The sequence below is a fragment of the Clinocottus analis genome, unplaced genomic scaffold (assembly GCF_023055335.1).
Source record: "Clinocottus analis isolate CAN_PGR_092001 unplaced genomic scaffold, fCliAna1.0.p SCAF_23, whole genome shotgun sequence".
In the NCBI taxonomy this organism is placed as follows: Eukaryota; Metazoa; Chordata; class Actinopteri; order Perciformes; family Cottidae; genus Clinocottus; species Clinocottus analis.
In genome coordinates this window covers 3713095-3736492 of record NW_027175965.1, presented here as the reverse complement: position 1 = coordinate 3736492, position 23398 = coordinate 3713095, and the positions used below count along the sequence as shown (strand labels likewise).

Here is a 23398-nt window from a genome sequence, read left to right as displayed (position 1 = left end):
TTGAAGTCAAGTGTTTTGGATTCATTTATATTCATAGTATACTCTATAACAGTTAATATATTGTTCAATTTAAAGAAAACAAGTTCTTGGCAATAACAAAGTATCGGTACCGGTATCGTTTTAAAAGTATTGGTCTAGTACCAGTACTAGAAAAAAATCCAAACAATACCCATTCCTATAGTCATCGCAGTATAAAAGGTGCTTTTGTTATGATTTTAGTCAAAATTCACATTATTCCACGTTGTGAATTGAATTAATAGTAATTATATAAATTGTAATTAAACCTGGTGTGTCATCTGACAGAGTTCACACATCATATTTAACTGATGCCTTTCGACTCCTCGACTCCTCTCTCCTCGCCTTCTTCTCTCACATTTCCCGTGGGCGTGACTACAGGGCGAGGAAATTAATAGATGAAACAAGTTAGGATAGTAGAACAGCACCATGGCCAGTCTGCTTTCAGTGCAATGTGTTGCCTCTCTGAGGAAATCCAGGATTTATTTAAGAACTGCTGCTCTGGGCATCAAGAGAAACTACAGCAGCCAAAAGAAGTCTTCAAGCGAGTATTTCAACCAAAGTGTTGTGCCGTTGATCCATCACCAGAAAAGTTTACCCAGGTAAGGAAACAAATGTGACATTTATGAGACACATTTTGTTTCACATAATTAACACTGTGACTGTCATGTCATATCTAGTTTATTTGCTCAAGAGGGACAATGTACATCAATGAACACTTAAAATTAAAATGTAAATGCACCCAATTCCAGCCGCAAGGCTGATTTCCATTGCCTGTGCCCTTGCCAGAATGTACAGGTTGAGTGTCCTAAAGGAAAAGGTCAGGTATGAAACTACAGTCTATAGCTGACGATACACAACAGTTCGCTCACTCTCTCATAAAACATCAACATCACTCATCAAAACATCACACATCCATGACAGCACCAAAACTATAAAACTATCATTGTTCACAAGTTTGTCTGGACAACAATCGTCTTTTCATGTGCTTTTTAAAAGTGAAGAAGGTTTGGCACTCCCTAACAGACGATGGTAAGGTGTTCCAGAGCGTGCCGCCTTTGACAGACAGAACCGTCTGTCCACAGGTGGTGCGCCTGAGCGGGATGACACAGTCGTCCGTCGGCAGCTCTGGTGACTCTGGCCTCAGGGTCGCAGACATGTCTCTGTTTAATGAACTCGTTCGGCGGAGGAGGTGCCAGACCATTTAGGGCTTTATAAATAATGCTTGCTTCTTTAAGGCTGATCAGGTTGTTAAAACTTAAAAACTTCTGCTTGTTCAGGATGTAGCAGTGATGATGAGTTTGTGGTTTCTTGTCATTGACTTTGAGTGCTCTCTTATGCAGAGATTCTATGGGTTTGAGTGTTGCTGTGCACGTGAGTGACCAGCTGGTCAGACAGTACACTAAATGAGTGAAGATCATGGAATGAATGAATGTCCTGGCTGCGTTGGTTGTCAAGCTGTTTCTGATGTGCCTGAAGTTTAGTAGGTTGAATTTGATGTAGGTCGCTACCTTTTTGACAGTAGGGTTTGGTGATCTACAGTGTCAAAAGCTCTTTTGAGATCTAAAAAGATAGCACCAACATAAGCATTTTTATCCAACAGACCCTTGATCTTTTCAATGAGGACACACAGGGCCGTCTCAGTCGAGTGGTGGGCACGAAAACCAAACTGCATAGCATGCAACAGGGTGTCTTTGCTGAGATGCTCTACAAGAAGTTGGGCAACCCATTTCTCTGCTATTTTAGATATTATCGGCAAGACGCAAATTGGTCTGTAGTTAGACATGTCATATTTTTTTCCCAGACTTGAAGATTGGGGTTGCCACTGCCACCTTCCAGGCTGAGCGGACCACGGCATGTTTGAGGGATAAGTTAACCAGATGAGTTACGGGTTGGACCAAGGAGTCCTTATGTTCTTTAAAAAAGTTGGCGCTAAAGCCAAAGACATCCTTGGCTTTGGAGCTTCTAATACCACTAATTAGCTTGGCTACCTCGGAGTCAGTTATTTCAGTGATCTTAAAGACAGGTCGGACAGAGTTGACCGGGCTCTCGCTGCATTCAGGAGAGGAGAAGAGCTTGGTTATTTCATCCACTGACTCCAGAAAAAAGGGGTTTAGACTAGTAGCCAGAGTGATGGGATCCCTCACTAGAGAGTGATCTATAGAGAGCTCTATTCCTTGTCCTATTTGCATTTACGGCCAACCAATTTGTTAATGTTTTGCCAGATAAGTTTTCAGTTACCTTATGCATTTGCGATGATTTCCAGGAAGAAATTGGCTTTAGCCTTACGTAACGTCTGAGTAACTTTATTTCTGCTCGTTGTAAATTTTAATCTGTCAGTACCCAGGCCGGTCTTCAGCGACTGTTTCAACAGGGTGTCTCGAACAGACATGAGCACTCTACATTCCTCATTGACCCATGGTAGAGAGTTACCCTCTAATTTAATTCAAACTTTATTTATCTAGGATAATCCTAATAAGATCTAAAATCTCTTTCAGATGGGGGTCATGTTCAAGATCACAGTGGACACAATACACATTTGATCACATTTTAATTTCATATTGACATTTTTTACTGCTGTTGGAATAATTTTATCTTAATATGATGAAAATGTGTAAGTGTTTTTAATTGTTTTAGGCTACCTATACCAAAGCTGGAGGACACTATCAGGAGGTATTTAGCTGCACAGAGGCCTCTGTTGGATGACGACCAGTTGAGGCAAGTTTTAAAAAAGAGAATCAACCTTTACGATGTAATTATTTGAAACATTATTATATAACTACTTGAATCCTACCTGCAACAATCTAAACTGTGAATCCTCAGAACAACAGAGAAAACTGCACAGGATTTCCAGAACGGTGTGGGGAAACAGCTGCATGAGGAACTGGTAGTTCAGGACATGAACAATCAACACACAAGCTATGTCTCAGGTGAGTGTGTTATTCTGACACTTGACCCTGATATTGAACATCTCGGATACATCAGTGATAAATCTGTTTGATTGATTTATTTTCTTTTAGGACCATGGCTGAACAAGTTTCTTTCGGATCGTTCCTCTGTGTTACGGAACAACCCCTTCATGTCCTTCAATCCTGACCCTAAGACCGAGTACAATGACCAGCTAGTGCGGGCGACCAATCTGGTGTGTTCAGCAGTGCACTTCATGAAAACACTGCGAGCCGGATTCCAGGAGCCAGAGATTTTACACCTCAAGCCATCTTTACTGTCCCGCCCCCTAGACCTGTCTCCGATGTTGCACCTCTTCAACACTACTCGCATCCCCAAGAGGGGGAGAGATGAGCTCTTCACCGACGAGAAAGCGCAACATCTCCTCGTTATGAGGAAAGGCAACATGTATGTGTTTGACATTGTAGACAGGGATGGGAATTTGGTGAAGCCTGCAGAGATTCAGTCCCACTTGAAATACATATTGTCCAACCCAACGCCAGCAGCTGCCTTTCCTCTCGGGGTCCTGACCAGTGAGAACAGGGATGTGTGGGCCGGGCTGAGGGACAAACTCATAGCTGCTGGAAACGCAGAGGATTTACGGAGTGTTGACAGCGCTCTTTTCTGTCTCAGCCTGGATGATGAAAGCATGAGGGACGACATTTACCTCGCCCACAACATGCTGCATGCCGACGGCTGCAACCGCTGGTTTGACAAGTCCTTCACAGTCATTCTGACCAAAGATGGAGAGGCGGCCATCAATTTTGAGCATTCCTGGGGTGACGGTGTCGCTTTACTATTTTTTCACAATGAGATCTTCAAAGACACAACCGAACAGCCGCTGGTAAACCCGGGCTCTGCTGCTGCTGCTGCTGTGGATTCAGCCTCTGCTGTGCGCAGACTGAAGTTCAACCTGGACAGCGAGCTGGAGAATGGCATCAGAAGAGCCAAAGAGAACTTTGATTCAACTGTATTGACACTCAAAATTGATGCCTTGAAGTTCATGAAAGGTGGTAAGACACAATTAAAGAAGAGCAAGATGAGTCCAGATGCTGTAGCCCAGCTGGCTTTTCAGATGGGTTTCCTGAGGCAGTACGGACAGACAGTAGCCACATATGAGGCCTGTAACACTGCAATGTTCAGGCATGGCCGCACAGACCACATCCGGTCAGCCACCACACACACAAAACGATGTTCACACGCCTTTGTTCTCCAGCCAGGACAACACAGTGTGGAGCAACTACAGGCCATGCTGAGTGAATGCTCTAAATATCATGGGCAGCTCACCAAAGAAGCAGCTACGGGTGTGTATCAGACATTTCTACATGTATTTAAAGGATTAGAACTTTTGTGAAATTGTCAAAATTGTTCTGCAGATATAGTTTTGGGTCTGCACAAAAATAGCATTTTCTGACTAAACCAGTCTCAAAACACACACACTTTTGGTCTTCTGTACTAACCACTTGTTTTATTTCTCTCAATAGGACAAGGTTTTGACTGCCACCTGTTTGCCCTGGAATACCTGGCCGAGTCAAAGGGAGAGCCTCTGCCCAGCCTTTACACAGACCCAGCTTACGTTGCCTTCAACCACTACATCCTCGAAACCAGCACCCTCACCAGTCCAGCTTTGAACTTCGGTGGCTTTGCCCCGGACGTGCCTGACGGCTTCAGTGTTGTCTATCAAATCCATGACGACTGGATTCATTGCCATGCGTCCAGCTTCCCTGCTCGCAATGGCTCTGAATTCGTGCAGTGTGTCCACAAGTCCTTAGAGGACATTTTCACTGTTCTGAATGGAAAGCCACTCAGCTCATAGAAAGTCATAGAAAATATTAGATTTTTTATAAAATAGTGATTGATAAACTTCTTTGGGCAAAGGTAGATAAATATTAAATGCACCACAAAATAAACACACAGAGTGTATTTGTGTTTTGATGGTTCTTTTGACAGATTAAAAATCTCTTCTCAGACCAAGCGTCAGCCACTATCAAAATACACTGCATCCAACCAACCTTTTTTTTTTTTACCAGCAAAAGAACTGAAATATGGAAATGACTCCCAGCTTCCAGGTTAGGCCTCATGACGTGTACCAGGAGGTGTTCAAGTTAGTTTCTTTTATTTTTTGTGGTCAAGATGGGCCCAGGCTCCATGGCAGTCTATTGACCAGCCGCCACTGCTAGCCTAAAAGAGTCCATGTTGAAGCAAAGTGTCTGCCCCTCTTCTTCCGTATATTGGCCGAGCACCATATTTCAAACAGACGTTTTGTATAGCCAATGAAACAGTATGCAGGATAAGGGGGTGGAGACATGCAGAACAGGGACAGACGTCATGGAAGAGCAAATAGCTGTGACAGATCCAGCTGTTTGTCATTGAATAAGCACAAAAATGCATTTATACTTCATGTACTCAGCAATGTGTCAGCAATACTGTTTGTAAATATGAATAGTATCTCTATAGGTTCAGTCTCCAAATGTCAAAATGCCAAGCCATACCATAAGAACAACATTTTAAAAAACATGTAAAATATGAATTTTCTGTAGTATTGGTATCTGCTTTTTACTTGGACCAGATAAGGCTTCATGCTATTGTCCCATTGTGTCTTACAGTTAATAAGTCCCAATATGAATAAGGATATACATGGTCAATACTAATGTATTGGTCAGATGTCACTCAAGAAGTGGCAATTTATCTTTTATTCTGAAGCAAAAAGCAGCCAGGCACAGACTTTTTATTCAAAACACTTTATTTTGATCAAAAGTAGTCTAGTAGTGTCCCAGTTAAGTATGGAGTTTACAAATTTGCATTAACCCTGATTCACAGTTCCGTGGACATGGCATTTCTAATTTGTGAGGCACACAGTTAGTTTCACATCATGGTTTATGTTCATTTACTTCACATAACAGAAGGCAGCAGTGAATAGTTTAATCCACTGATATGGTGCAGCCATGTTAACTTGGTGAGGGCAGTTCAGAAGAGGCTGTCAACGTCGCCCATTTCCACAACCACCGTCTTCAGCTGGGAGTAGTACTCGATGGTCACTTGGCCGTTCTCTCTGCCAAAACCTGGTGCAGCGCAATAAATTTCTTTTTTAGTGATTCACCCTCCTTTCATTCAGTAAAGATAATGCAATTACATGTTATACTATGAATGCCTTTCCTTAATAATTCAGAACATTTTAACCTTTAAAAAAAAAATAATAATAATAATAATTAACACCCCACCTGACATCTTGTATCCTCCAAATGGCACTTCCACAGGGCTGATGTTGTAGTTGTTGATGAAGCAGGTCCCTGCCTCCAGGTTCTCAGCCACGCGATGGGCTCGGGAAATGTCCCTGCAGTCAGAGGAAAGGAACAAGATTCAGATTGTAAGCATAAAAAGTAAAGTCTGTGTGCAACCAAGTTGAAATACCCCGCCGGCTGCCCTCCAACCTCACAGACTACTGTTAGATCGAAAGATACCGTAACGGTAAATTATAGTATTGTAATGTTATGTGAAGATGGAGTCTATAACTGATTTCGGTTACGGGTTGATTTCTCAGGGCAAAGGGAAATGTAACTTCTTTGATCTCAAGGACTGAGGGACATCAGGTCAAGCACATGTCACGACTCATCATGTATGAAGTAGGGTTGTGACTGTTGTTTCATTGAATCTTGTGTCACAGACTGCTGAGTAGCTGCTGCATACTTTTCCTTCTTGCAAGAATAAACAGACAAAAGACACCTTTGATTCAGAGACTACATTCCTCCTTAGCAGATCGACAGAGAAAATCTTCCATCATAATACTTTATTTATCCCAACGGGAGATTTCTTGTCGTAGTAGCGCCTTACACCATACAGACACAAAATAAAACACAAGCACAAGAAATTCCACCTCGTAATTGCAACAATCTTTTTTGCTGCTTTGTGGAAATCTTGAACAGCAGCCAAATGAGGTGCAATAACAGCTTCATCTTTGATAGCAAACTATCAACGCTGTTCATCAGTAGTTGCAACAAACTTCCAAGTAACTGCATGCGTGTGCTCTGCTGACCTGGTGAAGACGCCAGAGGCCAAACCAAACGTGGTGTTGTTGGCTCTTCGGATCACTTCTTCCTCCGTGTCGAAAGGCAGCACCGACATGACCGGGCCAAAAATCTCCTCCTTTACACAGGTCATGTCATCCCTGCAGTTGTCTTCGCCGACGGGGGAGAGGACAGACTTGGTGTAACACACCTTGACACAAAAAAACATCACTATGCGATGGTGTATCGTTACTTACCAAGCACACAAGGTGCCATGAAGTAGCCCCCTTTCAATTTGGGGTCACTGGGGACAATAGGCTCTCCTCCACAAAGCACTTTGGCTCCCTTGGAAAGATAGACATATTAGTCAAAAGAATTATGGGCAGTGGCGGTGCCATCACAGCAAATTCATTCTCAGATAAACGCTTCTCAGCGGTTGCTCAATTCTTCCACAGGGATTTACCTCTTTCTTGGCCTGGCTGACAAATCCCAGCACTTTCTCCAGGTGTGGCTTGCTGATCAACGCGCCCATCCGGGTGCCGTCTAACAAGGGGTCACCCACAGGGATGGCCTTGGTCCTTTTCACAACTTCCTCAAGGAACTGGGGCATGATCTCTCTTTGCACGTACACTCTGGTGCCATTGCAGCAAACCTGCAAATACACGAAAAATAAGGAATGCATTGGATCAGGTCTAGCAACGACACCGTACAACACAGAAATGACCCAACTGCCTCACCTCCCCCTGTGTCAGGAAGTTTGCCATAAGCGCTCCCTTCACCGCATTCTCCAGCTCACAGTCTTTGAAGATGAGGAGGGGAGATTTCCCTCCGAGCTCCAGAGTCACCTGCTTTACCCCCTTTGCAGACATTTCCATAACCTGAGGGCAAGGAGAACACCCCGGGCAAAAAAAACAGGAACCATTGAAGCCTCATGGAGCACTTAAAGAGTTATGAAAAAGCACAAATACTTTTACATCGCTACAATTTTTCCCCAATGCTGCTATCTTGAATGGGTGTTTCTAGTTCCCAAGATTCCAGTGTTTGATATTAATTCGTACACATATACAATAACTAAGATAAATGTAAAAAATACATGAAAGACAACAGAGACAAAAATACAACAGTAGTCAGAGGAGTGTTGGAGCAGTGTGATCACACAACGTTCATGTCTTTGCAAGTTGGGTTTAATCATGCAAAAAGCTCACTGGTTTGGTCTCCGAACCTTTTTGCCCGTGGGCACACTGCCGGTGAAAGATACTTTGGCCACCGCCGGGTGATGGCAGAGTAAGGTGCCGGTGTCTGCCCCACCTTGCACCACATTGAAGAGCCCATCGGGCACCCCTGCCTCTTTGTAAATCTCAGCCAGAATGACGGCCGTCACAGGGGTCATCGGAGAGGGCTTGAATACCATGGCGTTACCTGAACACAACCACATTTTAACTCTGCAGGTCAAAGTTTAAGAGGACACGATATCATTGAACAAAACAGTCAGAAACAGTGATTTCAAATCTTACTAAAAAAAGAGAAGAGGGAAGACACTTACCACATGCCAGAGCAGGAGCGGACTTCCATGATGCAATCTGGAAGGGGAAGTTCCATGCACCGATTCCCGCGCACACGCCAAGGGGCTCCCTTCTGGTGTAAGCAAACGATCCGCCAGGAAGCTGGATGTGCTGGCCTTTGAGGAACAAAACACAACTATTAAAAAAACTCTTTGACGCTTAACCTTTTCAAAAAAATAAGAAAAAATGATTACACTTTGTTTTTATTTGACAAAAAGTGTTTGGGCACCCACCTGAGAGAGTACCAGCCAGGCCAGCATAGTACTCAATGCACTGCCAGGCAACATCAATATCCACCAGCGCTTCAGTGATTGACTTGCCATTGTTGATCACTTCCAGCTTTGCGATTTTCTCCCTTCTTTCCTATTGGTTTTGAAATAACAGTAAGAAAAAAAGTTTGTAAATGCAAACTTTGACCAAACTGCTTGACCATATATGAGACCATTTAGTGTTATTACATATAGCTTTAAGATGATAAGATGACCAATTGAGATTAAAATCCAAACCTGCGTGACCTCAATATGGCTGCACGTACATAACAAGGTTTGTATTGTGCAAATGTAGGTCGGCAGTAGAAGGAGGGGGGCGGGACATTCTAATAAATAACTAGTGTCTTACACGCATGCCAAAGTCTGCTTTTGTCTGCGTTGTGCAACACTGAAATCAGACTGGCTGGTTTCCAGACTGGATGATAATGAACACAGCTTGACCGGCTCACCCTGATAATGCGGGCGGCCTCCAACATCACCCTCGCCCTCTCCATGCCGGCCAGCTTGCGCCATTGTAGGTAGGCAGCGTGAGCGCTCTTTATGGCCTCGTCCACCTCCTCGGCCCCACAGGGAACCATCTGACACAGGACGCGGCCTGTCAAAACAAAATTAGCAGTTTTAAAGGCAGGCTGAGCTTCAAGATAAAATACACAGTCTGTACGCCCAAGTCCAAACTCCGAAGTAAACAAGTCCGTACTTGCGTACTTGGTATTGAGAAAGGGCCATGGCTTCTGTACAAGTTACTCCACCCCGCCACAGAAGTAGAATAGAGAGGTTTTCCGTGCATGACATTATAGGGAACTTGCCAACCTTTAAACTGGGCTTCAACATATGACAAATGGCATTATCAGCATCACAAAGGACCAGACGGCAGCATTTACCAGTCGCAGGTTCAAACACGGGCTCCACGTTGTTCTGCAGCCTGGGCTTCACCCGCTTCCCACCCCAGAAGTTCAGCGGGTCTGAGATCAGCACGGTGCCCGTCGCGGCTGCGGGCATGGTGTCGAGGATTGACTGGGCCATTGTCAGAGGGAGTGGACCTGCAAGGACATGGGGGAGATGCAGCCAAGTGGCCGTGAGGCGACGCGGGCTCACAGACTCAAGGCAACCACACGGTAGCTAACGGTTTGCACTGCCTTTAGCTGAGATAGCACATATTTAGGGCCCTCGGCTGAACTTGCGCGAGGAAAAAGCGGCACGCAGGAGCGCGCGCACACATGAAGTGTGATATAGACAGTTAGCCCATGCAGAAACATTGACGAAACCTCACCTGCTGCCGGGCTTTACCAGATGGACTCGATCCTCCTGACAGAAGATATGCCAGATTTTCAGTAGATTGTCGTGCCCCCATTTCCGGACAGGACACGCCCCCTTTAAGGAGGGGGGTTGTCTCGTTTCTGTCGTTTGCTTCATCGACCGACAGGTTTAAATAGATAATATTGAAATGTTTTGTTTGGCTGTATTCTTAAAGGAGCCACGTAAATGGTTTATGGACAAACGTCCACTTATCTATTTACTTTCTACATCCTCGTCTGGTCTACGTCGCCAGTTTTATAGCGTCCTCTCTGTTCACTCAGCACGCAAAACGCTTATGGGTTTTGACAACTGCCTCAAGTCAACGAGTTCAGCAACGGGACAGTGTCTCTTTAAGTGTGCAAAGTGGGCAGTACAGGAGGGGGAGGGGGATTGTGGCTTATCAGAGAACGAGAAAAGGGGAAAACAAATCTGTCATAGAAGTTTTTTTTTATTTTGTATGAAAACCATTACAACAGAGTAATCATAAAACTTTACTAATGTGTAGGAAACAAGGATACAGACAATGACGATAATACTGACAAACAGATCAGATGTTTCTGCGCCAATTAATCATTAAAATCTCAAAACAATGTATGGCTTGTGCTGAACGCACATTTGCATCCTCATTTGCATCCTTTATGTAATCAATGTAATTACGTACTAATTTTCTTTTAATTCCTAAGCAAGATAATCTTAAAAGTTAAATAAACAGAAACACTGAGGGAGAAATCCCACAGAAGGCAGTCACTCAGCCGCTGCGGTTGTAACGCAGTTGCTCCTCCAGTGCTTGCAGAGTCTGCTCCGAGCTGCGACTCTGCACAGCTCCCGTGCAGGAACGGCGCTGTTGATCCCGCTTGGTGATCATGAAAACTTGGCTGCTTGGGGAGGAGGTCCCAGGAAGCCTCCAGCCTGTTTGGTTGCAGCTCTGGAGGGCGCGAGGCCGAGCATCTTCTGAATGTTCTGGAGAGAAACAAAAAAAACACTTTATTGTTTTTTACCCAAAGCTTCATGTGCTGAAGGTATAAAAATAAAGTTGAGTGCAAGTTATCGCAAAATTTTCACAATTTCGGATTACATTATCTAAAATTGAAAAAAAATGATTTGTATAGCGGTTCCACAATGCAGACACTGCTGGAATAAATGTTATCCTCCCATGGTTTTGGTGAACAGTTCTGAACCATATGTTCATGAGTATATATGATGATATAATAAAGTTTCTGGGACATCCAGGAAAACTGTTTAATAATACAATAATACAGTTACCTTACATTTGTGCATCTCATTTTACATTTGTAGATGATACAATACATGTGACCATTCTTAAATCGCGTTCATGTTGCAATAACATGCTTGGCCACAAGGTGGCACCAGAGGACACAGCATGTTGCTACGCCTAGAACACTAGTGTTGAAGTTACCTGTCTGATGGACATGGTGCAGAGGATGTAGAGGAAGATAAAGGAGCAGTCTGTGTAATCCTCGCCCAGCAGGTTGCGATGCGACAGTCCCTGGATGTAAGAGAGCGGCACGAATGGCAACTTGGCCACAACTCTTCCGTCAAAGCTGAACAAAAACCAAAGGAGTGGGATGAAGAAATCTGCTTTAACATATTACAAAAGGTTTACTTTGTTCAAACGCAGACCATAATTCCTCATCAATGCCATTTTAAGTTTTCTCTTATTTTTGCACTTGATTGTTCTTTAAATCAAAAGACGAAGATGGATTAAACAACTGAATGCAACTTTGTGCATCACTTACATGGAGTTGAACATGCCCATCAAAGCTGTGAAGCAGAAGCCTATGGCGAACATTGACTTCATGCGCACCTGCAAACAGAACATACACAAGATGGAGAAAAAAAGAGAAAGTTTTAAGTTAGATCACACTGTAAATTTGCAGGTAAGTCTGTAAATGTTGTCATATATTTATTCTGAATTACAACAAAAACAACCAGAATTCCAGACCTTTTATGTGACAATATAATGATGGATTCATCTCAAAGTCTCAGCATTGCATATTTATTGTAAACAAATTGCCTCTCACCATAGACAAGTCTCTGTTGTTGTTCTTCAGTTTCTCTTCTTGTCGTTCTGAAACACATTCAGAGGCATACATCACATATCGAGGAACAAAGGGAGAAAGAGGGTCAGAGTTGTCAAGGTTTCTGCTTTCTCGTTTGTCTAAAAGCAACTTATTTCACAGCCGATTAAATTTATGGGGTTCCTACCAATTTTCTTCTTCTGTTGACGTCCTGCATTTTCTGTGATGGTTTCCTTTTTCTTCTCAACTAATATTAAAACAAGCAACAGAGAATGAATGAAACAGTTGACAGAAAGGCGGTCAATGCAGAACTAACAGTATGAGGGTCACATATGAGTGAGTCGCTTACGTTTTTTGCTTTGTTTTTCCACTTCAGCCTTGAGCCTCTTGTACTTTTCAGTGCGATACACTAAAACCCAGGTAATTCCTGTGTGTAAAATTCAGAATAGGTTTGTTTAGAAAATAAAACAACTCTTTTAAACCACTGTCACTAAGGTGCAACTGGGGATTGAGAAGGTAAACATTTTTCAGATTTCCCCACTCCATGTGGAATCTTTTGAACAAAATGAATATTTCAAATGCACCACTGGGTCAAATTCAATTTTCAGGACTGAATGAAGCACAATTTTCACTTGACCTACATTAAACGAGTGCAAACGCTTTTATTATGAAAATCTAACCGGAAGTGTCATTAAGCATGAGCTTAGTTAGCTAAATGCGCAACTAGCACACTACTAGTCCTCAAAAGTACCAAAAGTAGACAATCAATGTTAACGTAAACAACACATATCCTCTACTTAACAGAGAATAGTCAAAAACAAATGGCGTCTCAGTGTGTTTCTTGGATGGACGACAGTAAAGAGTCTTCATACTCGAGCTGCCGGGAGGATTTTACTCACCTTCGGCTAACAGCGCTGTGCAAACGGAGATAAACACGATTAGAATAGTGTCGGCAAACATGGTGCTCATAGTTTTCTTGACCCGTCGAGTGTCCGTTTATTGGCCCGTTCATCCGAGCGCAGAGAGAATCGGTTAATCTGTCATGAGAGGCTACACCACGGGCCGTGTGCACATCGCAGCGGTCTGAGCTTCACTGGACTGTGTAGTGTCAGCGTTCCGGAGGAGGTCATGCGCGTGGAAAGTACTTCCGGTTCAACGGCCACAAACCGTTTGACTGTTCTATACATTACATACACACACTATATATAATATATACATAGTGTGTGTGTGTGTGTGTGTGTGTGTGTGTGTGTGTGTGTGGCATGGGCAGCTGCACTATAAATGCTTTTATCTCCAATGTGGTAACAGAAACATGATGTAGATGGAGAATGTCAGTCACTGTCAGACTGTGTACAACTTTTTTTTTTTCAATACACTAGTCTAAATATGATTTGAGAGATGTTTCTAAGTTTACGGCACAGTTAGAAGCTTAATGCATAATGCTTAAAAATGGGATTAAAAGGATATGTATTGTTACAGTTAAACTATGGAACAACGCTAACATAAAGGTAAGAATGTCTTGCTCATTTTTGGTTTTCAAAAGGAGTGTTTATCAAGCCATTTTGAGGGTTACAAGTGTGAATTAAATATATTTAATTATTTATTTTGGCTTTTTCTTTCTAATTTCCAAGTGGGCAACTTCACTGATACAAATGTAGGATATGAGTATCTAAGCATTATGCTTATGCCTTTACAATCATAATTTATATTGTAAAAAAAGGTCTACTCATGATACTGTGTTATGATGAATAATACATTTATACTATATGAATAAAGAGCTACGTTTAGCATAAGTGGCGCCCACTTTTGTGTTCTGTATGCATCTTACCCAACTCTGATTTGATCATCTCCGTTGTACGATAACCAGCGCTTCGCCATCATCGCTTTCTTGAACGCATGATCATTAACGTCAGCCTCGTCATCATCAAATGGGAGGAGCGCGCGCGTGGAGCTCCGCCCCCTCTACCCCGTGTGTGTGTGTGTGTGTTTTTAGAGGGCCGCATCTTGCTGCAGATGAAGCATGGCAGGAGACAGCGAGACAAAGCCAAGTGACCAAGCCGAAAATGAGAGCGTTGGTCGGCAGCCTTTCCTCATTGGTGTGGCTGGAGGGACAGCCAGCGGCAAGGTTGGTAGCCTGTAAGATACGCGTTTTAATGCACATTTATTGGTATTTATTTGGTGTTGGTTGCATTTAAATATATGTATCTGTGTGAACCGGCATCAATGGATTCATTTTTGTTTTTTTTTAAATTGAAGATGACACGCTTTTATTTTCTCTTCTGGAAAATAATCACAGTTTATTTATAAACAGTTAATGAGTGTATAGGCCAGCAGAGAGCATATACTAAGTCACACAGGATAACAAATGGGTTGTCAAAATAGGCCTTTTTTTTAGATGGTAATACAAAAGAATAGTGTAATATGTTGAAATCTGACTTAAGGACTCTCTTGTATTGCTAATGTGCTTTCGCCTTTTTTATATTCTAAAGCGTGGCAAAGCTCAGAGTAAATATATGTCAATTAATTGGCATTACCTGTGCAAGGTCTGGCTATCAGCCTCTGCAAATATGAATAACAATAAAAATGCATTTACAGACTCTGAAAAGTAGAAGTTAAAAATAACCATGCAACTCTTATGTTGAGATGTTGATGCTGCCTGTACGCCATATATTTACAAATTACCCAAAGATAGATGTGAGAATTAATTTTTAGTCGAGCAGTTTTATATTTGGTTGCACTGTTGCTTTTGTAGAGTCCATCCTCTGGACGGATTCAAAGTTGTTATTTTTTCTAATCATGTGCGACAAATGTGTTTTCTCCAAATGTCTTTGACGTAGTCCAGTCCTGTGCGTGGGACATTTTGGACAAGGCAGCAAAATGCATTTAATATTTAAGTACGCTGTTCCTTGTTGGTCAGGTAGGTGGATTTCACAGGTGATTAATTCAACCAAACTTGGTTCAGCAGACAGTTGTTTGTGGGTGTGACTTCCTGTTACTATGCCCTGTTTCCCCCCCACAAGAGTAACTGCTCACAGAGCCACCTGGTCTCCCACACATGTTATCTGAGTGCAGCGGAAAACAACTTTTGTTTTGGGGGGCATCTGTGAATGTATCTGTCTGCCGATCCAAGCTTTTCCGGCCAGTGTTTTGCCATGCCCCCTGTTTTGTTCTCCTCGTGTGACTAGTCGTCGGTGTGCAGCAAGATCACGGAGCTGCTGGGCCAGAACGAGATCGACCACCACCAGCGGCAGGTGGTCATCCTCAGCCTAGACAGCTTCTACAGGGTCCTCACCCCAGAGCAGAAGGCCAAGGCACTCAAGGGCCAGTTCAACTTCGACCACCCAGGTGTGTCGGTGTTAATCACCTCATCACATGCCTCAGTTGTGTTCATGTGTCCTCTGGCAGCCGGGTAATCAAAGATGGACGCCTGCTAGCTTGAACAAAAAAAAAAAATGGCTGTGTGTCACCTGCTGGGAAACATCTGCCTTGTTCATGCAGGGGCGATTCCAGCTGCTCTGGATGCGAATCAGGACCTTAGTGATGAGTTTGGTTCGCAAAAATAATACGAACTGGTTTCTTTTGTTTCCCTCTGCATAGATGCCTTTGACAACGACCTCATAATTACCACTTTGTGGGACATCAAGGAGGGAAAAACCGTCCACATCCCTGTTTATGACTTTGTCTCCCATTCCAGGTGAACGAGACTTATCAATAAGGATACCGACAAACACAACATATCTGCATGTATTTGTTTCAGCCAAGGCACTATCAAAGAGGACTCCAATGGGGTAGTAACAGTAACTTTACAAGTGAGACATTCAGACCATAGCTATAGCCTCTGGGTCGGCAGCTAGCAGCTAACGGTGCTGACAGAGCGAGGTGGGTGCTATGCTTCAACGACGACATCGTCCGACAAAGCAAATAATTTTTTTGCTGTCATTTTAATGCTTGCCATATTGTAAAGAGAACCTTTTTCAAATATACATCATGTCCACTGTGGTGGACTAACTATGCCTCTTTCATTTTTTCTTTCGTAAATTGATCTTCAATTCAGGAAAGAAAACCATTGAAAATGTAAAACGCCACTGTATGAGCTCATCATTAATGCATAGTAAATCTACCGGTGGTGCTCGGATCAATGCACTCTTGAGTCGAGCAAATGTTTGATGTTTTTACGTTATGTCTGTTGTACGGCAGGAAGGAAGAGACGGTGACGGTGTACCCTGCAGACGTGGTGCTGTTTGAGGGCATCCTGATGTTCTATTCTCAGGAGATTCGAGACTTCTTCCAAATGAAGCTGTTCGTGGACACTGATGCAGATACCCGTCTATCTAGAAGAGGTGAGACATCCACGCACGACAAGGCCCTTACAGTTGGACATTTTGTGGAAATACGGCAGGTGTATAGCTTAGCTCGGCCCACAGATGGCAAGACCGGCAATATAGACGGGCAATAAAATCCTCCGTAATCCACCGTAACAGTATCAAATTACTGGTTAACGATAACCCTTCCTTCCCCCAGTGCTACGTGATATAAGTGAACGTGGACGGGACCTGGAAAGCGTTCTCACACAGTATATTACTTTTGTAAAGCCTGCGTTTGAGGAGTTCTGCCTGCCAGTAAGGGCTATTTTACACGCACCGTAACACTACTCAACACATTGTCGTGCTTGTGCCCCTGAGCCTTGACTCGTGGTCAAACCAATTGTCCTTTCTGTTTGTTTTTTTCTGACTCTATTTAGACAAAGAAATATGCTGACGTGATCATACCGAGAGGAGTTGACAATCTCGGTGAGTATCTGTGCTTTTGGAGCTCATAAGCCATAGTATAGTAATTGAAGCCAAATCTTCCAGACACTAGTCCTAACAGTGGTATCAGCTGTGTTTGTTGTTAGCCTTCTGAGATGGGAATTGTGTTCTTTGAGCTAAGGAAGCCAAAGCATCTGCTGCTGGGAGAACCAAACCGCTTTGTCTGTTTTGAGGAACTTTTGAAATCATCCCAAAAAAACTGCAAACAAAAACTACACTGTATAGTCTAAATATCTTGAAGCGGGATACCTACCCTGACCTTGCCCCAGTTTGTGCCTCATATTATCATGACATCAAGGTCACAGAGCTGAGCATCCGGTTACACTCTGCATCATTTTAATGGACAAGAGCAGGGCGCTAATGTTTGGTGAGGTCGGCAGAGAATACAAGCAGAAGTAATGGTAGACTGTATTGCCTTTTTTTTCTTCTAAGTTTCTTTTTTTTTTAAACTTATTACCATCTTCCGTGATGAAATTTACAACCGGATGTTACGTAGGTTTCTCACAGGAGACTAGTTTCAAAGTTAGGAATATACTACATGCAGTACTTGAATAGTTGAATACAACAGTAGACACAAAATAGTTTAAAATAAATTCCCATCACCACAGCAACATTTCATCTTGCATGCTTTGTTTTTCCCCATACCGTCCAGAAAGGATGTAATGATCATGCATAAGACATACAAACCAGGGTTAATCCTGTCATTTCTTTGTCTCCCGATACAGTTGCCATAAATCTTATAGTTCAGCACATTCAGGATATCCTCACCGGCGGTTTGACCAAGCGGCTAAACGGGTGGTTAAATGTTTATGGAACGACACAGAAGCAGCCCAACATGGAGTCCAGCAGTCGACCCCACTGAGTGCAGCGCTCCCCGACGAGACCAAGGAGGTGCTCAACGGGCCCACTGTGTGCTACATCGTGGCTAGCAAGGCACAGCTAATTTCCAGGGACACAAAAGGCCTCTTTTCTTTTTTTTATGATTCTTTTTGGACTAAATACATTAATCGAAGGGAAAGCCTCTCTTTTGGAGAGTTTAAAGCTTCAGTTACGTGTCTCTTCAGTTTGTGTACTGTATGAGAAAGGGGAAATAGAGAGATACAAAGGGGCTAACTTGTAATTTGATTTAATGTTGCTGCTTGCCTTTTACCACTGCACTGACCAAGCAGAAGCTGCTACGGTGTCTAAATACAATTTCAGAACACTTGACAGCCTTTAAGCATACAATGAATGCCGGCAAGCGACATGCTGTGGCCTTACCCTTTAAAAGATGCACCGTGTGACCAGACTAACTCCTCTTTTGTCAATGCAACTTGTCATCTGTTTTTTTCTTTTCAAAGTCTGTATAAATCCTAATTTGACTTGCATAAACAGATTTTGAAGAAACATACTAATGGTTGTGATTTCAGATATTTGTGTTGTGTCTCTAAATCTACCGAACTGAATAAAGTATTAGTCAATTTGAGCAACCGATTCCCACCTCAAACCATGTGATTTATGAAATCAAAGATAATTGTCTGTACCGTCTTTGTGGACACATTTTTTGTTCCAATGTTATGCTGACATTACTGTAACTCATTCAATAAGATATTATACATTTTACCACAAGGTGTTATTTTTCTTTTGATTGCCATAAACTTGAAATACTTAGATGCGTTCGTATGCAAGTTTATTTTGAAAGATGCATTAAAAAGGGTGTTTATCAATGCACTGAGTTTAAATGTCAAGAAGTACAAGATGTCCAATATAAATGTGCACTGCAAGTGTTTAATGTGATTTTTTTTGTTGTCCTGTGTACATTTTCTCATGATAAAGTTCTCAGGTACTGTTTGCTTAAGTTGACACATGTCATTTGCATTGATTAAAAAAAAAAATCAAAAACATGTTTACTGTCCTATGCAGTATTTTTATTCTTTCAATTTTACTTCTTATTCGCCAACATAAATGCACATTAACATGTCATTGCTCCTCTATCAGTTGTATTCCTTACAATGTCGCAAAGCAACATGTAGATCTTCATGCTGGGAACGAAAAGCATTTTTTTTAAATAAAGAAATTAAATCCAAATATTGACAAATTTTGAGACCTCATATTTGGGGCCTGGTCAACATTTTCAAGTATGAACCGGCAATACTTGTAACACAAGTCTACAGCAATGTCCCATATCCATACTCTGATCAAGTTAGGCATGTGGTCACACTGGAAAAGTGAGAAAATAAAGTAAAATAGAAGAAAAAAAGAACTTTCCAATACCCACACTGCCATATTATTCAGTATGCCAGCAATATATTTGCTTGATTAGTTTGTATGTTGTATGGAATTGGGGCACAGAATATACATCAGGACAGTTAACCATTTATAAAGAAAGGGTATGATTTGTACACATTTTACTTGAATCATAGACTTAGCGATAGAAGAAAATTTGATACAGTAATTCCCCCCCGCCTCCCTTCAATTCCACTGAACTCCTTATACAATTGCACAAAGAGCAGGCCTGGTCTCTGTTCCATGCATAAACTGCTGCTTAGTATCATTTGAGGTTTGTGAAAAAAGGCACTGCTTAGTTTTACATCCTGTGTGCTCCTCGTGAGTATCTCCGGCACGTCACGCCCTGACTGTGGCGTTCTGACCAAAGAGGCCACGGTACACTTCGCTGCGTGCCTCGTCACTCACTGAGCTGTGGTCGACGGGAGCCATGAAATTGACCAGCTTGCTGTGGATGTGGAATCGGACCTTGCGCCCCTTGCTGGCTTTGGTATCTACCTTCTTCTTGATCTTGCTGCGCAGCTTCTGGATGGCCAGCCACTGCCTGCCCATAGCAACCTGGTCATTGGGGTCCGCCGCGTTCGTCCTGCGCTCGATCAGCTCTCTGAGCAGCTGGTGGTAGAAATCATCATCGTCGAATATGTTCTCGTCCAGATCATTTAGATGCGTGTTCGCTTTCAGCTGTTGCTCCAGCTCCTCTCCTTCTGCGGGGATGGTTTCAGACGTGGGAGCAGCAGCCTCCTTCTTCCCAAGGACCCTGTATTCCGAGCGCCGGGTCTGGGTGCGCCGCACCAGCCTCTCATTGTCCATCAGCACCTGCTCCACCTGGGTCAATATGTTTCTGTCAAACGCCCCGAAACCCTTGCTGCCTTTGCCCATAATCAGTCTGGTTTTGTCATGCCACTTCTGCAATGTGGCGTTGCGGTAAGGCTGGAAAGCGGCAAAGCGCTTGGCCATAAAGTCCGGATACTCTGCCATCTCCAGTTTCCGTTTAGGCGCTCCACCCTTGTGTGGAGACGCCTCTTCGTCCTCCATCCCGTCACTGTTGATCTCCTCGTCCTCATCCTGCGCTTCAGCCTCCCCCAGAGCGATGGCTCTTGTGTCTGCATTCTGGTAGAGCAGCTGATCGTGCAGCTCCAGCAGGGACCTCTGAAGGGCTTTCAGAGCTTTGTGGGTGTTCTTCAGCTCCCCGGCAAGTTCATCTCCGCCCCTCCTCTTGAACTCTGGGAAGGTTGGAGTCTGTGGAAGCTGGTTGGCGGTCACCAGCACTTTCTGGATTTTGATTCGACTCTCGAGCAGTTGGTCCCACAGGGCCAGCTGCTGCTTCACAGCCTTCCCTTTCTCAACCTCCTTGTCTACCTTATCTTGAGAAAATGTGCGGACCGCTCCCTCTCCTACGGCGTCTTCTTCATCGTCATCGCTGCCTTCACTCTCCTCCTCACTACCGTCATCATCTTCACTCACACCCAGGTCATCCATGCCCTCAGTCAGTTTGTGAAAGTCCACTCCCTGAGGAAGGATCATGTCTGCACCCTTTGTTTTAGACGACAGTTTAGCATCACTGCCCACCAACTCCTCATCTTCGAAATCATCTTCTTCGTCTTCATCATCATCATCGTCGTCTTCTTCATCATCATCATCATCATCAGCTCCCTCATCCCCCAAATATTCTTCTCCTAGCGCTTTTATGTTGTCCTCGTCCTCTTCATCATCATGCTCTCCATCCTCATCAGATGCCTCAACATCCATCAGCAGCTGTTTACGAGAGACGGTCTTCCCCACGTACCGTCGGTCCGTTTCTGAGAGCAGGGTTGTGTTGTGCTTCCGCAGGGCACTGAGGCCGGCCGCGTCTTCATCCTCGTCCTCGTCCTCATCGAATCGTTCTACCACTTTGGCTTTGGTCGTCTCGTCTTGGTCATCTTCCGGATCAGCAAATTTAGGCAAAGGATTCAACAAATCCTCAAGCTCAAGAGAAAAGGAGCCTGCCATGGATACAAATTGATGACAACCACCACACGTGTGCGGGTCGTTTCTTGGCGAGGCAAGTGATGACGTCAGTAGTATGCGACGACCAAGGGGCCTTGTGATTTCTATCCCTCAGTAGTGTCTTTTCCATCAATAACCTCTCCTTAGAGAGGGAATGAAGGTCCACACGTTTTCTGACTAAATAAAAAAAAGGGATATTTAGAAAATTTGCCATTTTTAAGAAGGGGTTGAATGGGGGAATTGGGTATCCAGACATTTCAGAGATACCAAGTATGTGTATCGTATAGCGAGAACCTCCTGAGAGACAGCGCACGGGGCTGAACAACCCTTGTTCTTCTACGCATGCGTACGTGGGTTGCGAAGCACAGGGCTTCTTGCTATTTGAGTTTTGTTCCGCGGACTTTTCTCAGGAGAGTACTTTCTAGAGAGTCAAGATGTCCACAAGTGACTTCTATTTAAGATATTATGTCGGGCACAAAGGAAAGTTTGGACACGAGTTTCTGGAATTTGAATTCAGACCCGACGGTAAGTAAAGTTTGGCGGTAAACGGTAATGCGAACGCGCTAGCTGCGTGTAAGCTAATGTCCGACCCGGTAATGTGTAGGCCGCAGCCTGCTCGAGACGAGCTGCGAGCCCTAAATGGAACATTTTTCGTTTTCCCTGTATTGTGTAACTTGAAGGCAAATAGTTATCGTCTAGCCTAAAGTAATATTGCAACGCATATGTATTACGAATGTAATACTATTTGTATATAATGTATCCGCTGAGCGTTTGAGCGCCATGTGGCCTGGAGGGATGGTTAAAAAAAAGAGTTTTGTTTGAATTGGTTCACCTTTTTTCTAACTGTTAATTGAACGTCTTTCTTGCAGGTAAACTGAGATACGCGAATAACAGCAACTACAAGAATGACGTCATGATCAGGAAAGAGGTAAGTTTGTGTTTATAAACAAGTTACTCAAAACAGAGTCATTTGCGGTCCATGTTTGGGTTTCTTTCGTTGTTGTCCATTGACACCGTGCAATGGCGTCGTCAACATAAAAAACACGCCTTCGACTGAATTGTAAGATTTCTGTAACTTAAGAGGGCGGGTGTTGTGCCCATTTATTAAGAGGCTTGACATTGATGGTCACCAAAGCAGATTGCTTTTCAGTCCAAATATAACATTTCAGATTTGCATATGAAAATAATCAGTACCTCAGACGTACATGTAATATCTTCTCGCATCATAATATCTGTGTTTATAAATGTACGGCCCAACTCCACGCATTGACAACCCTCTGTCCATCTTTGCTTTGTGTACCCAGGCATACGTACACAAAAGTGTGATGGAGGAGCTGAAGAGAATCATTGACGACAGTGAGATCACCAAGGAAGATGATGCTCTGTGGCCACCTCCCGACAGAGTTGGCAGACAGGTTTGTGACTTAATTCATCATCAATGACTATTTTTGCATGTTTAGCCATGTTCTCTCCAGTTTTGTATTTGTGTATTTTTTTAACAATGCATTCTGGGACCCGTCAGATTTTTCGACCTCAATAGAAACGTTTTTTTTTTGTTATCACCAGATATTTCTCTTAAATGAGGTCACAACTTTTTAAAGCGAGAAGAGGCCACCTTTTGATATTTTATCAATCAGTCAATTGTTTTTTTCCCCCCAACATGCTCAGTCACAGATGTTGTCTACACTGGCACTGTAAATGAACTCTGGAACGATGGATTTTACCGGAAATGTAATTAAAGCCTTACAAATCATTTGCCTGTCTTTGCCCTTCTTTTTACAGGAACTGGAGATTGTCATTGGGGACGAGCACATTTCATTCACAACTTCCAAAATTGGCTCCTTGATTGACGTCAACCAGTCAAAGTGAGTAATTTGTCCAGTTGTGTGGAAAGTAGAAGCTGTATATTTGACAAAAGGGCTTAATTTTTGAATTTGCATTGTGTTCCAGGGACCCTGAAGGTCTTCGTGTCTTCTATTACCTGGTGCAAGATCTGAAATGTCTTGTATTCAGTCTCATCGGCCTACACTTCAAGATCAAGCCTATCTAAATGTGGATTTTGCTCGTTTTAATTGATTTAGATAATGTGTCTGTTGTTGTACTACTGCATTTGTACATTTGCTTTGAGTGGAACGTTTTTTATTTTAAATAAAGGGTGAGAGAAAATGTACTACTTGTCTAAGCTACTTGTGATATTTCATGGCAAGT

General features: G+C 43.1%; 6 protein-coding genes across 7 annotated transcripts; 3 read left to right on the top strand and 3 right to left on the bottom strand.

Moving 5' to 3' along the window:
* Positions 1-444: 444 nt before the first annotated feature.
* LOC137793535 (carnitine O-palmitoyltransferase 2, mitochondrial-like) lies at positions 445-4777 on the top strand. Its single transcript, XM_068589765.1, has 5 exons — positions 445-617; positions 2653-2733; positions 2839-2945; positions 3036-4265; positions 4446-4777. The coding sequence occupies exons 1-5, from the start codon at positions 445-447 to the stop codon at positions 4775-4777; spliced, it is 1923 nt and encodes a 640-aa protein (XP_068445866.1).
* Positions 4778-5686: 909 nt separating this feature from the next.
* Positions 5687-10200, bottom strand: aldh9a1a.1 (aldehyde dehydrogenase 9 family, member A1a, tandem duplicate 1). Its single transcript, XM_068590018.1, has 12 exons — positions 10067-10200; positions 9678-9836; positions 9246-9391; positions 8761-8890; positions 8509-8643; positions 8188-8384; positions 7703-7843; positions 7429-7617; positions 7223-7310; positions 6995-7136; positions 6183-6295; positions 5687-6023 (listed from the first exon to the last, which is right to left on the bottom strand). Exons 2-12 carry the CDS (start codon positions 9817-9819, stop codon positions 5929-5931), a joined length of 1518 nt encoding a protein of 505 aa, XP_068446119.1. The 5' UTR covers positions 9820-9836; positions 10067-10200; the 3' UTR covers positions 5687-5928.
* Positions 10201-10529: 329 nt separating this feature from the next.
* Positions 10530-14030, bottom strand: tmco1 (transmembrane and coiled-coil domains 1). 2 transcript variants are annotated; one of them, XM_068589639.1, is made up of 7 exons: positions 13960-14030; positions 12481-12558; positions 12319-12378; positions 12135-12181; positions 11850-11917; positions 11510-11654; positions 10530-11052 (listed from the first exon to the last, which is right to left on the bottom strand). In XM_068589639.1, the coding sequence occupies exons 1-7, from the start codon at positions 13976-13978 to the stop codon at positions 10954-10956; spliced, it is 516 nt and encodes a 171-aa protein (XP_068445740.1). In that variant the 5' UTR covers positions 13979-14030; the 3' UTR covers positions 10530-10953. The 2 variants fall into 2 exon arrangements, with proteins under 2 accessions (XP_068445740.1, XP_068445739.1); XM_068589638.1 differs by lacking the exon at positions 13960-14030 and adding an exon at positions 13031-13256.
* Positions 14031-14097: 67 nt separating this feature from the next.
* LOC137793465 (uridine-cytidine kinase 2-A-like) lies at positions 14098-18413 on the top strand. Its single transcript, XM_068589637.1, has 7 exons — positions 14098-14256; positions 15317-15476; positions 15729-15825; positions 16329-16471; positions 16653-16750; positions 16873-16921; positions 17665-18413. The coding sequence occupies exons 1-7, from the start codon at positions 14152-14154 to the stop codon at positions 17799-17801; spliced, it is 789 nt and encodes a 262-aa protein (XP_068445738.1). The 5' UTR covers positions 14098-14151; the 3' UTR covers positions 17802-18413.
* A 229-nt stretch (positions 18414-18642) lies between these two features.
* Positions 18643-21237, bottom strand: aatf (apoptosis antagonizing transcription factor). Its single transcript, XM_068589636.1, has one exon. It carries the CDS (start codon positions 21191-21193, stop codon positions 19544-19546), a length of 1650 nt encoding a protein of 549 aa, XP_068445737.1. The 5' UTR covers positions 21194-21237; the 3' UTR covers positions 18643-19543.
* Positions 21238-21539: 302 nt separating this feature from the next.
* magoh (mago homolog, exon junction complex subunit) lies at positions 21540-23360 on the top strand. The gene is made up of 5 exons (XM_068589883.1): positions 21540-21715; positions 22060-22118; positions 22495-22605; positions 22973-23055; positions 23141-23360. The coding sequence occupies exons 1-5, from the start codon at positions 21625-21627 to the stop codon at positions 23238-23240; spliced, it is 444 nt and encodes a 147-aa protein (XP_068445984.1). The 5' UTR covers positions 21540-21624; the 3' UTR covers positions 23241-23360.
* Positions 23361-23398: the final 38 nt, after the last annotated feature.

Coding starts and splice junctions, on each gene's coding strand:
- tmco1 (XM_068589638.1), bottom strand. CDS start 13,100: ATGAGCACCATGTTTGCCGACACTATTCTAATCGTGTTTATCTCCGTT. Junction 12,559..13,030: donor CACAGCGCTGTTAGCCGAAG/GTGAGTAAAATC, acceptor TTTTACACACAG/GAATTACCTGGGTTTTAGTG. Junction 12,182..12,318: donor TCAACAGAAGAAGAAAATTG/GTAGGAACCCCA, acceptor AATGTGTTTCAG/AACGACAAGAAGAGAAACTG.
- aldh9a1a.1 (XM_068590018.1), bottom strand. CDS start 9,819: ATGGCCCAGTCAATCCTCGACACCATGCCCGCAGCCGCGACGGGCACC. Junction 7,137..7,222: donor CATGGCACCTTGTGTGCTTG/GTAAGTAACGAT, acceptor CCGTCGGCGAAG/ACAACTGCAGGGATGACATG. Junction 6,296..6,994: donor GCCTCTGGCGTCTTCACCAG/GTCAGCAGAGCA, acceptor CTCTGACTGCAG/GGACATTTCCCGAGCCCATC.
- magoh (XM_068589883.1), top strand. CDS start 21,625: ATGTCCACAAGTGACTTCTATTTAAGATATTATGTCGGGCACAAAGGA. Junction 22,119..22,494: donor ACGTCATGATCAGGAAAGAG/GTAAGTTTGTGT, acceptor TTGTGTACCCAG/GCATACGTACACAAAAGTGT. Junction 22,606..22,972: donor CCGACAGAGTTGGCAGACAG/GTTTGTGACTTA, acceptor TTCTTTTTACAG/GAACTGGAGATTGTCATTGG.
- aatf (XM_068589636.1), bottom strand. CDS start 21,193: ATGGCAGGCTCCTTTTCTCTTGAGCTTGAGGATTTGTTGAATCCTTTG.
- LOC137793535 (XM_068589765.1), top strand. CDS start 445: ATGGCCAGTCTGCTTTCAGTGCAATGTGTTGCCTCTCTGAGGAAATCC. Junction 2,946..3,035: donor ACACACAAGCTATGTCTCAG/GTGAGTGTGTTA, acceptor ATTTTCTTTTAG/GACCATGGCTGAACAAGTTT. Junction 4,266..4,445: donor CACCAAAGAAGCAGCTACGG/GTGTGTATCAGA, acceptor TTCTCTCAATAG/GACAAGGTTTTGACTGCCAC.
- LOC137793465 (XM_068589637.1), top strand. CDS start 14,152: ATGGCAGGAGACAGCGAGACAAAGCCAAGTGACCAAGCCGAAAATGAG. Junction 15,826..16,328: donor GACTTTGTCTCCCATTCCAG/GTGAACGAGACT, acceptor GTTGTACGGCAG/GAAGGAAGAGACGGTGACGG. Junction 16,922..17,664: donor GAGAGGAGTTGACAATCTCG/GTGAGTATCTGT, acceptor CTCCCGATACAG/TTGCCATAAATCTTATAGTT.